Source organism: Mus pahari, chromosome 1, assembly GCF_900095145.1.
Source record: "Mus pahari chromosome 1, PAHARI_EIJ_v1.1, whole genome shotgun sequence".
In the NCBI taxonomy this organism is placed as follows: Eukaryota; Metazoa; Chordata; class Mammalia; order Rodentia; family Muridae; genus Mus; species Mus pahari.
In genome coordinates this window covers 28,052,958-28,064,096 of record NC_034590.1, presented here as the reverse complement: position 1 = coordinate 28,064,096, position 11,139 = coordinate 28,052,958, and the positions used below count along the sequence as shown (strand labels likewise).

Sequence of the window (11,139 nt, the reverse complement as noted above, 5' to 3'; positions counted from 1 at the left end):
GCCTGCCTCTGCCTCCCGAGTGCTGGGATTAAAGGCCTGCGCCACCAGGCCCGGCTGTGTGAAACTTTTTTAAAGATAGAAACTCAGAGTGTGCTCACACTTTTTTTTAAAGATTTATTTATTTATTATATGTAAGTATACTGTAGCTGTCTTCAGACACACCAGAAGAGCTGTCTTCAGACACACATCAGATCTCATTATAGATGGTTGTGAGCCACCATGTGGTTGCTGGGATTTGAACTCATGACCACTGGAAGAGCAGTCAGTGCTTTTATCCGCTGAGCCATCTCTCCACTTTTAATCCCAGTAGAAGCAGACAGGTCTCTGAATTTGAGGTCAGCCTGGTCTACATAGCTAGTTCAAGGTCAGCCAGAGCTACATAGTGAGCATTTCTCATTAGTTAGTTAATTAAAGGACATGGTTTTACAGAGCCTAGGCTGGACTTAAACTGCTGAGGTTAGTAGCCAAAGATGATGTTGAACTTCTGACCCTGCTGCTTCTGTGTTCCAAGTGTTGGGATTACAGGTATGTCCTCTCAGTTAGTTTTACACAAAACTTTTTTGAATATCAAAAAGAAGTGAAGGTGGATATAGTGGTACAGTGTTTGAGCCAGACACAGTGGTGTGCTACAGCCCCAGTTACTCTACAAATAGTTTTCCCCAAGACTGCATTTCCCTTGTAGCCTCTATAAACTAGTCTGGCCTCAAACTCAGGATATACATGTCTCTGCCTCTCAAGTGCTGGGATTAAAGGCATGTTCCACCATGCCCAGCACCCCAGTTACTCTTTAGGTGAGGCAGGAAATATCAGTAAGGAAAATATAAGACTTGAAATACAAATACCACACCCCTGCCATCTCTTTTGATAGTGTCATGTAAGCAGAAAACAGACTCCAGTCAGTGATGTGCTGATTAGTTTTTGTCCGTTTGACACAATCTGGAGTCACCCAGGAAGAGGGAACCTCAGTGGAGGAATTGCCTCCATCACGCTGGCCTGAGGGCTTATCTGTGGAGCATATTCTTAATGATTGATATGAGAGGGCCCGGCTCACTGGGCAATATCAGCCTGGGTGGGTGATCCTGGATTATAAAAAAAAGCAGACCAAGGTGGGCTGGATAGAGATGGCTCCATTGTTAAGAGCACTTAACAGAAAACCTACAGCCATCTGTAACTTCAGTACCAGGGGAGCTCAAGTCCTCCTTTGATTTACTTGGATACCAGGCACACAAAAACATTCATACACATAAAATATACATATAAAAATTTTAAAAAAGAAAGCCAGTAATCCTTCAGTGATGGACTGTGAATGGAAATGTCAGTGGAAGACATTACTTTGTGTGCCTGACAAAAAAAATGTAATAAAAACATGCAGCCTAGAATGGTGGGTAACACTTGCCTATCTATGATCCCGGTACTTAAGAGGCTAATGGGGAAGGATCAAGAGTTTGAGGCCGGGAGCTTGAAACATGGCTCAGTAATTAAGAGCACTGGCTGCTCACAACTGCGTACTGTCCTCTCTGGCCTCTGGAGGTATGAGTCATGCAAAGAGTACATAGATGTACATGTAGACAGAACACTCATGCACATAAAATAAACACAAAATTAAAAAGTGTGAGGCCAAGCCAGGTTAAATGATGAGAACTGGTCTCAAGAACAAAACATCCCAAAGAAGGGGGGAAAATGCCTTCTCACCACTACTAGGAAAAAAACCAGTCAAACAGAAAGCAGTATTGAAAGCATATAGTAATAGTATATTGGATGAGTCAATCAACATTTTCACTGAAAACAAGTTACCAAGCTCCTCCCCCTTCGAAGTGTCTGTTAAAGTGGCATGTGCTTGTAGCTCCAGCTGTGTGGGAGGCTGAGGCAAGATCATTTGAGTCCATGTGAGGTTCAGCCTGGGTAATACAATGAGACTCCATCTCTTAAAAAGGAGGCAAAGAGGAAGGCAGAGGCAGGAGGATTTCTGAGTTCGAGGCCAGCCTGATCTACAGAGTGAATTCCAGGACAGCCAGGGCTACACAGAGAAACCCTGTCTCGAAACCAAAAAAAAAAAAAAAAAAAAAAAAAGAAGGCAAAGAAGGAGAGAAGAAAAGAAAAAGGGAGTAGGGAAGAAGGAAACAAGATGAGCTGAAAGTGCACTTGAACTGGCAAAACAGCCTCTCAAAAAGTAAAAATAAAAAAAAAAGTTGACTTTTAAAAAAAGAAGAATCCAGAAAAAAATTATGAAATTTACCTTTGTATCAGTGTCAACTTCTTTTTTTTTTTTTTTTTTAAAGATTGTTTTATGTAAGTACACTGTAGCTGTCTTCAGTCACTCCAGAAGAGGGCATCAGATCTTGTTACAGATGGTTATGAGCCACCATGTGGTTGCTGGGATTTGAACTTGGGACCTTCAGAAGAGCAGTCGGGTGCTCTTACCCACTGAGCCATCTCCTCAGCCCCAGTGTCAGCTTCTTTAAAGTGTATTTGTTGTCCTAGTTGACAAATACATTAATGCCCTTATGTATAAATTATATCTTTTAAATTAAAACTATTGCTTTTAATTACATTTACTGACTTGGGTTATTAGTACCAGATGTTGGCAATTTACAGCACTTGTGCCTAGATGAGAGAAGATATGGAAGTTATTATGAACTACAATATAGTTGAAATAATAGATGTGTGTTGCATAAAATGCAGACATCTTCAAATTGAGTCCATTTCTGTCTGAGACTGGTCTTTATTGTTCATCTCTACAGTGGGAGCTGGTGAAGTGGCCAATTTTGCTGCATATGCATTTGCTCCAGCCACATTAGTGACTCCACTAGGTGCGCTCAGCGTCCTCGTAAGGTAAGACTATTTCACCTGAGAAATGGTATTTTAGTCTGTAAAATACTAACATGCTAATTGTATGTCAATGTACTTGTACACCCTTAAGGAATTTTTAATAAAGTTATCTTCTTTGCACAGTTAGTTATTAATTTGTGGGACAAAACCATTTTATCCTTCCTTCTGCTTATATCCAGGACCAGCATAGTGATTTAAACTTTAGAAATGTTGCTACTTGTCTTAACATTTACTACTCAGTATACATATACTGTTGTAGGTAGGATTTATTAACTATTATAGAACATCAAGACTTGGGGGTGGGGTGGAGAGGAGGTTGAATACCTCAAAAGACTGGCGTGAGGTGCTTGTTTTGTAAGACCAACTTAAAACGTGTCCTGTTTTATTACTGTAATGATTAGTCCAAATAGCTAAGCCTATTTCAAGTCTGGATTTTTGATACTATTTTGAAAGTTGAGAACTGCTGTTGCCTTTTCTATTAAATTATATATAAAATATGATTATGCTTTTATCTTTAACTTTTCTTTATTATACTGTGATCTTATTTGTTTATTCTGTACTTTATTTTTAGGTTTGAATAAAACTAACTATAAGTTATAAAAGCTTTGCAGTGTATAGGCAAATTAATAATGAAATGTTCTCAGATTATAGTTTACTGACTCTGTATTTTCAAATAATTTAGGATGACTGTAGGCAAATCATACACAAATCAATACATAAGGGCTAGCAAGATGGCTTAGCAGGGTGAAAGCACTTACTGCCAGGCTTGGTGGAAGGGAGACAGCCTACTTGTGCAAGCTATCTTCGCATCTTCGCACAAATAAAGAAAAACAGAGGTAGGGGTGAGGGAAGAGAAATAAATGTAATTTTAAAAAAGAAGGCAAACTTTAGTACATCAAAGTTTTGTAAACTTGGAGTATTGGCTTGGATACAGTTTTTATTAAGAACTAGGCTGTATAAATTATAGCACTTGATATTTCATTTGGAGTCTTGTAGTAAAAAGATGATAAATGCACAGTTTCAGTGTATATGAAGGAGGTGGTTCATTTTGTTCCAGGAGTTTTAGGGCAACAGTTATGATGGTCCTAGACTAGATTCTGCAGCTCATACAAAAATGCCAGTCTAAGAGTGAAGCAGTAAAGAAGACGAGAGGAAGGTATAGTAAGTATGCTGGAAAGGCAAGGGCGCAGTACTTTATTACATTGTCTTCTGGGTAGGACATGAGTTCCCAGTTGATAGAGAGAGGGATCCACAGTATTCACAGCCAAGTAGTCAGATTGGTCAGGCTAATTGATTAGGAGGGTGATTGCAGAATATACTTACTGAACAAAGGAGGAAGGTACAGAATGGAGGCAGAGGCCACATTTTTATCTGCTAGTTGGATGCTCACAAATTCAGGTGAAGAGACAGTGCTTTCTAGCTAAGCAGACTTTTAAGACCTCATTACAGTTTTATGATTGATTGTACATTTTCTTCGTCAAAAACATAGAAGTATTTTTGTGTGAGCTCAGAGATCTGCATTGCAAGTCTGTTAATTTTAAAAGTTTGAAAAGAGCTAATTTAAGTATTCAACCTTTATTCTTCCTTTTAGTGCCATTCTGTCTTCATACTTCCTAAATGAAAGACTTAATCTGCATGGGAAAATTGGGTGTTTGCTAAGTATTCTAGGGTCTACAGTTATGGTCATTCATGCTCCAAAGGAAGAGGAGATTGAGACCTTAAATGAAATGTCACATAAGTTAGGTGATCCAGGTAAGAAAAACTTCATAAATGTTATTGTACTTAAATTTTATTTTTATTTTAATTTAGATTTTGCGTGTACATAGATGAATTGTTTTGCACAGGTTATAAGAAATGGTTCTCATGTGTCCCTAGCCTCTTGTCTTTTTTGTTGTTTAATTATGTTTTTAATTTCTAAATACTATGCTTATATCACTGCTATTTCCTTATAATCATTATCTGGTACTTATTACATTTATATAGGATCACTATATTTCTTTATATTCCCCTTCCAATAAAACCTTTATTCTTAAACATTATGATTACTCCCTTCTTTCTCTCTTCTTTTATTTTCACAGGCTCTCACTTTATAGCCCAGGCTGGCCAGCTTATTGGAGGTTTCTTGTATAGCTTGAAATTTACCTCATGATTATTACCTTACTTGCTTACTTATTCCTAATTATCCTGAAGAAATCATCACCTCCTCTTAGAACTCTTCCGCATTGTCTGGTTGTATTCTTAAGTTGTCTAAAGTACATTAGGCAGCCTGGGTGGACTTTGAACCAGTTATCTGGTTCCCTGTCACCTCTGTACTGCTCCACAGTGGGTGTGAGTGTTCTGTACTACTAAGTCACATTCTGATGCAACATGTAGAGTCCAACTTTTTTTTTTTTTTTAAATACACATTATCACCATGTAACTTTGGCTTATTTGGAACGCTATATACACTAAGATGGCTTCAGATTAATACAGATCTACCTGCCTTTGCCTTTCAGGTACTAGGAATATAGGTATGTGCCACCATGCCCAGCTCAGGATTCAGTTTTCTCAGATTTACTGTGGTATTTGAATTACCTTGTACTTTAGATACACTCAGAAATATGTCTATTACTGCCTTTCTTCCCTTGTTTCTGTCTGTTTTAATAGCCTGTTATTTGTGGAATTTGAAGGAGTAGAGTGACTTTTCTTAGCCTTGGTTTGTTTCCTGTCCTTGTTTTTCTTTCTTTTCGACAGTCTCATGTAACCTAGGCCAGCCTTCAACTTTTGCTATAGCCAGAGACAATCATGAGTGCCACATGCTTCTGCCTCTACTTCCAGAATGTTAGAATTACTGGCATGTGCCCCTCCCCCTCAATTTTTCCCCTTTCCCCTTTTCATCTTAAGATACAAAAGGTTATTTTTGTACTATGTGCCGTGGAGAACTTCTGAGAATCACTGAGAACTGTGGCTGGCCCACATAATTGTACAGTTGTCAGCTATGATGTATACCACTATTCTCCATACTCAACCAGGACCCCAACAGTTTTTAGGTTCTCTTGTTGACTTGCTGCTTATCCTGATACTTGATTTTATTTCTAGATGTATCCCTTTAAAAAAAAAAAAAAAAAAAAAAAAAAAACCCAAAAAACCTCATAACTTCTGATTTTTACACACACACACACATACACACACACACACACACACACACACACACACGTTTTTCAAGACAGGTTTTCCCTGTGTGGCCCTAGCTGTGCTAGAACTCACTTTGTAGATCAGGCTGGCTTTGTACTCAGAGATCTACCTTGCCTCTTCCTCCTGAGTGCTAGAATTAAAGGTGTACACCATCACCACCTGGCTATAACTTCCTATTTTTGCAGATAGAGATGAACATTCAAGGCTACTTCCTGAACTTAGTCTACACTGGCATCTCCTTCCCCTGTTCTGATTATCATGTCCCCCTGCCCTGTGATTTAGAATACATTAAAAGTGTTAGTGATGCTGCCACAGTCCTTTATTCCTAGCACTCAAGTGGCAGAGGACAGCCTGCTTGGTGTACAGACATAACCAGGATAACCAGGGCCTAAGAGGAGAAGTCCTGTCTTGAAAAACCAATAAAAATAAAAATGTTAGTGGTGTTAAGTTTGTTTGTTTGTTTTTAATACTATGAAGCATATTTTAATTTTAGACTTTGTACTTTTACAAAGTGGTACTGAGGATTGAATCCAGGGCTTTCTTTGCACATTCCAGGCAAGCACTCTGCCAGCTGCACTGTCTCCAGCCCTCCAGTCTGTACTTTTGATGTATTTGTGTAGGTGAGACTTTGCTAGAGGAGGAAGAGAAAAGTCACCACTTTTGTAGAGTCATGCGTCTCTTTGGTGTGAATAGGAGTTACTTACAACGAGCACCTTACAAATTCTTTAACATTTCAAGATGAATCCATCAAGTAGTTGTATAGGCAAGATACTTCTGAGGATGCAGTACTGGGGCTTACCCTTCCTGGTGACTTTGTGTGCATTGTTTCAATATAGCTTTTCTTTGCTTCCTCTAGGTTTTGTGGTCTTTGCAACATTTGTGGTCATTGTGGCCTTGATATTCATCTTTGTGGTGGGACCTCGACACGGACAGACAAACATTCTTGTATATATAACAATCTGCTCTGTGATTGGAGCATTTTCAGTCTCCTGTGTGAAGGGTTTGGGTATCGCCATAAAAGAGTTGTTGGCTGGAAAGCCTGTTCTGCAGCACCCCCTCGCCTGGATTCTACTGCTTAGCCTTGTGGTCTGTGTGAGCACACAGATTAATTACCTAAACCGGGCTCTGGACATTTTCAACACTTCCATTGTGACTCCAATATATTATGTGTTCTTTACAACTTCAGTTTTGACTTGTTCAGCTATTCTTTTTAAAGAATGGCAGGATATGCCTGTTGATGATGTCATTGGGACTTTGAGTGGCTTCTTCACAATCATTGTGGGGATATTTTTGTTGCATGCCTTTAAAGATGTCAGTTTTAGTCTAGCAAGTCTGCCAGTATCTTTTCGAAAAGATGAAAAGGCAATGAATGGCAATCTTTCTAGTATGTATGAAGTTCTTAATAACAATGAAGAAGACTTACCCTGTGGAATTGAACACACTGGTGAAAATATTTCCCGTAGGAATGGAAATCTGACATCTTTTTAAGGATATGTTAACCTATAATTCTGTTATAAAGTGATTTTTGAGTATCAGAATGTATCTGAAAAAAATTATCCTCAAATAATGTCCTCTAAAGACAATCTTTTTTTAAGTTTTCACTAATTTGGATCAAGAAATTACTTTTCTTATCGTTAAAACAATGGTAGCTCACTAATATGACCTCAGTACATGGCTAATTTCTAATAACATTGTATTATTGTAAAGGTATTTTACATTTTTATTCATTCTCCAGAAATTTAAATGCACTAATGACAAGTTTTAAGCTTATAAAAATGTTTTATTTTTTTCCATTGGTGATGAACATTAAAATGTACATTTGTGATCCCCATTCCATCAGTACCTCATTATACTAAGGCTTTTTGATTATAGAGGTATGTGTGTGTGTGATTCCAAGAAAAATAATTCTCAGGTGGTGATTTGTCACCCAAACATCTGGTTTCCCACACACATCTGCTGGCCTCCTTTTGGAAAAACCCACTGTGCTATCAGTACTTGCTGTTTCCATAGTGTCATTTTATGTGAGCTCTTGGACCTTTCAGTGTGTGTTCAGAATGGATTAGATTGTCATTCAGCCCTTAACTCTGGGTTATCAACAGAAACTTGTGTTTCCTTAAATTTAGAAACTCATGCTTGCATAAAATGGCAGGTTGGAACAAAGTCCTTATTTTGATTCTAAATGCTTAGATTTAAAATGTTTGTAAAATAGTTCTCTTTGAACCAAGTGCTTTATTTTGTTTTGTTTGTTTGTTTGTTTTGTTTTTTTTTGAAACTGTGAAAAAATGTTTATAGAAAAGTACAAGCAGGTACAAAATGGTTAGGCCAATGTAAGGAACACTCTCCAGCTTTAGACCTGCCCACTTCAAAGTCATGTACTAGCTTAAAAAAAAATCACCCCCCTCCATTCTACCCCTCACTGACAGGAAGAACTGAAGTTTGGGCCTATGCCTATTTCCTGTTCCTGCCCATGGTTGTATAGTGGCTCAGTACTGGTTTTTTTTTGGGGGGGGGGATTTTTTTTTGGAGTGGGGGTAGCTTTGTTCTATTTATTATTGGCACTCTGCCTCCCTCTATGTAAGTCCTTTTTGGGCCATACTTGGTTTCAGTCACAGGACCTTGTATATTCTACACAAATGTTCTAAAACTGAGCTACATTTCCAGCCTTCCTATATAACTTAAATGTCAGAATAGGCTTCCCCCTTGCCCTCACAGATATAATTTATGTCTGTTTTATGTACTGTATCTATGTCTTATTTTGCACATTAAAAAAAAAAAGCCAATGTTCATTCCTTTGGGGGTGAAAGTACGCAAGCATTTTATTTGGCCTATCACTTGGTAATATAGTTGTTAACTTTTAAAATCTACACTTCATAGGGTCAGTACAGATGCCATTATGACTATTCATATCAACAAAAATATTTTAGGTAACTTTTTGATAAACAGGCTTGTTTAAAATGTAACTCAGGTTTACAGTACAGCTGAATAGTACCTGTGTTTTATTTTCTGTGTAAAATAAAGCTCAAAGCTTTTGGACCCCGGGGCTTCCCGGCCCAGTGATGTTTCTCTCTTTATGTTTGTTTTTAAGACAGGGTTCTTACTATGTTTCTTAAGCTGTCCTTAAACTCCTCAGCTCCCCAAGTAGCTGGGATGTGAGTGGCACATCACTGTACCAGATTTTCATTCAGTTAATTTCTCTCCACTTTGATACTTATGATAGTACAGCAAAATTGGGTTCTTGTTTTTCACATGTTCAAGTCCTATAGTGAGATAATTCCCCCAGCAATTGAGAAGGTATGCTGAGAGCTGTTAGGGTCAGGTTTCCCCCAGTCCCTTTTTTGCAGTATCAACTGTCCCATGTAAAACCCCTGCCCACCCCCACACTGTTGGCACATACCATCGAAGTTATGGTGTTCTTTTCATGTCCTTTATGGACAACACAATTACTGTCTTACATCTCACTGGTTTTCATTTCATCCCTGCCCAGACCTGAATGTTAAGTTCTAGTTGTGTTTGAAAGATGTCATGATCTTGTCCTACTGAACACGTCCTGTGAAATGTGGGTATGTACAGGAATGTTTATGCCAATGAACAAACGCAAACAGACTCCATTAATTTTTATTTCTCTAATTGTTAAGTCATATCTCACGAATCAGACTCACTGTTGGATTTACTTGAACAGAGGAAACAATTTCACTATTTTGGCATAAAAGGGAATGATGACTTAGAAAAGATTTCCTAAAAGGCCATCAGAAAAACCCCTAAACAAAGCTAGTCATTAAATTTAAAAGTAATTGGTAGAGGTTTTTTTTCTGTTTTTTTGTTTTTGTTTTTTTTTTTTTTAAAAATACAGTTAGTTGGTATTATGCTCTTACAGGATGAGTGAATTTAGCATTTTATAACTAGCTACTGGAATACTCAGCATGAAAATATTTGTTAAGACCATAATGGCAACAACTAGTAACCATATTCTCAGACTTCCCAATTCCAAAGGCATATACAATTTTAGTATAGAAAAATAAGTAAATTTTATAAAGTTAAGCTTTCAGATCAAAAGTAGGTTCAGACATAATGGAAAATAGCCCCTAAAAATTTCAATATAGTTTACATAAAGACAAACATGCCATCAGTTGCTGGGATGCTGTGAGCTTAGCCCTCAGCTACTGGCTAGGGACTGGTGGATGGGTGGCTGGAAGCAGCGTACATGTTCCACGGGTGTGCTCTCCCCATCACCAGATTTCAAGTACTTGTCCAGGATAGTGATGATCTCATCATTGAGAATCTGGAACTTGCGAATCCTCTCCACCATCTTCTTCAATGGCTACAATTAGATCAGGCCGTTATATTTATTGTACTTTAAAATTCAAGGATTCTACTTGAGAAAAATTTTAGAAAATGAAATTGACCCCTACCATCTTTCTAATATCACAGTTGGAATAATGAATACATTTCCAATTTAAATTCATCTTGTAACCTTGGTATTGTAAGTATAAAACTTAAAAACACGTTCATTCAATTACCAGTTGCCTATTGGCCAGGAGAGGTGGCTTATGTCAGTATTCTACTACTCAAGATGAAACAGGTTTACTTTGAGTTCAAGGCCAGCCTGGGTACATGGTGAGTTCCAGGTCAGGCTGGATGACCCTTTCCTCCAAAACCCAAAAGCAGACAAAAAGAACCTATGAGCCAGAAGCTGGAATATTAATATATAGTATATATTAGAATATATAAAAAAGTTTAGTATGCAAAAGTTGTATATTTCCAGTTTAACAGTTGTGTGGAGAAGATGCTCTGAAGAAGATCTTTTGAGAAGATACTGTGATAGAGATCAAAGAAACAGAACTTGAGAACATTGCTGGTTCTGCTCACACAGGAGGTAAATGTGAGAAGACTAGACTGGAGTGAAGAGACAATCCACACTATAGCTGGAGACTTCATGAGAAGCTCTAATATCCCAGGGTGGTAACAGCTGACAGTGAACCACGGCAAATCTTTAATGGAGACATTTAAATCAGGTTAAACAAAAAAAGAAGCTTGTCAGCCGGTTGGTGGTGGCACACGCCTTTAATCCCAGCACTTGGGAGGCAGAGGCAGGCAGATTTCTGAGTTCGAGGCCAGCCTGGTCTACAAAGTGAGTTC

At 38.1% G+C, this 11,139-nt stretch overlaps 2 protein-coding genes across 5 annotated transcripts in view; one reads left to right on the top strand and one right to left on the bottom strand.

Annotated features, from left to right (window-relative positions):
• Nipa2 (NIPA magnesium transporter 2) overlaps positions 1-9,124 on the top strand; it is a 23,512-nt gene extending 14,388 nt beyond the window's left edge. For 3 of the 4 annotated variants that reach the window (XM_029547177.1, XM_029547180.1, XM_029547175.1), the window contains 3 exons: positions 2,742-2,832; positions 4,421-4,581; positions 6,860-9,124. In XM_029547177.1, the coding sequence (XP_029403037.1) occupies positions 2,742-2,832; positions 4,421-4,581; positions 6,860-7,491 (884 nt within the window). In that variant the 3' untranslated portion in view covers positions 7,492-9,124. The remainder of the gene's footprint in view (positions 1-2,741; positions 2,833-4,420; positions 4,582-6,859) is intronic. The other variant, XM_021194434.1, reaches the window with a different exon arrangement.
• A 478-nt stretch (positions 9,125-9,602) lies between these two features.
• The window catches only part of LOC110316355 (cytoplasmic FMR1-interacting protein 1-like), a 3,027-nt gene continuing 1,490 nt past the window's right edge, over positions 9,603-11,139 (bottom strand). The window contains exon 2 of the mRNA XM_021190582.2: positions 9,603-10,321. Within this exon, the coding sequence (XP_021046241.1) occupies positions 10,157-10,321 (165 nt within the window). The 3' untranslated portion in view covers positions 9,603-10,156. The remainder of the gene's footprint in view (positions 10,322-11,139) is intronic.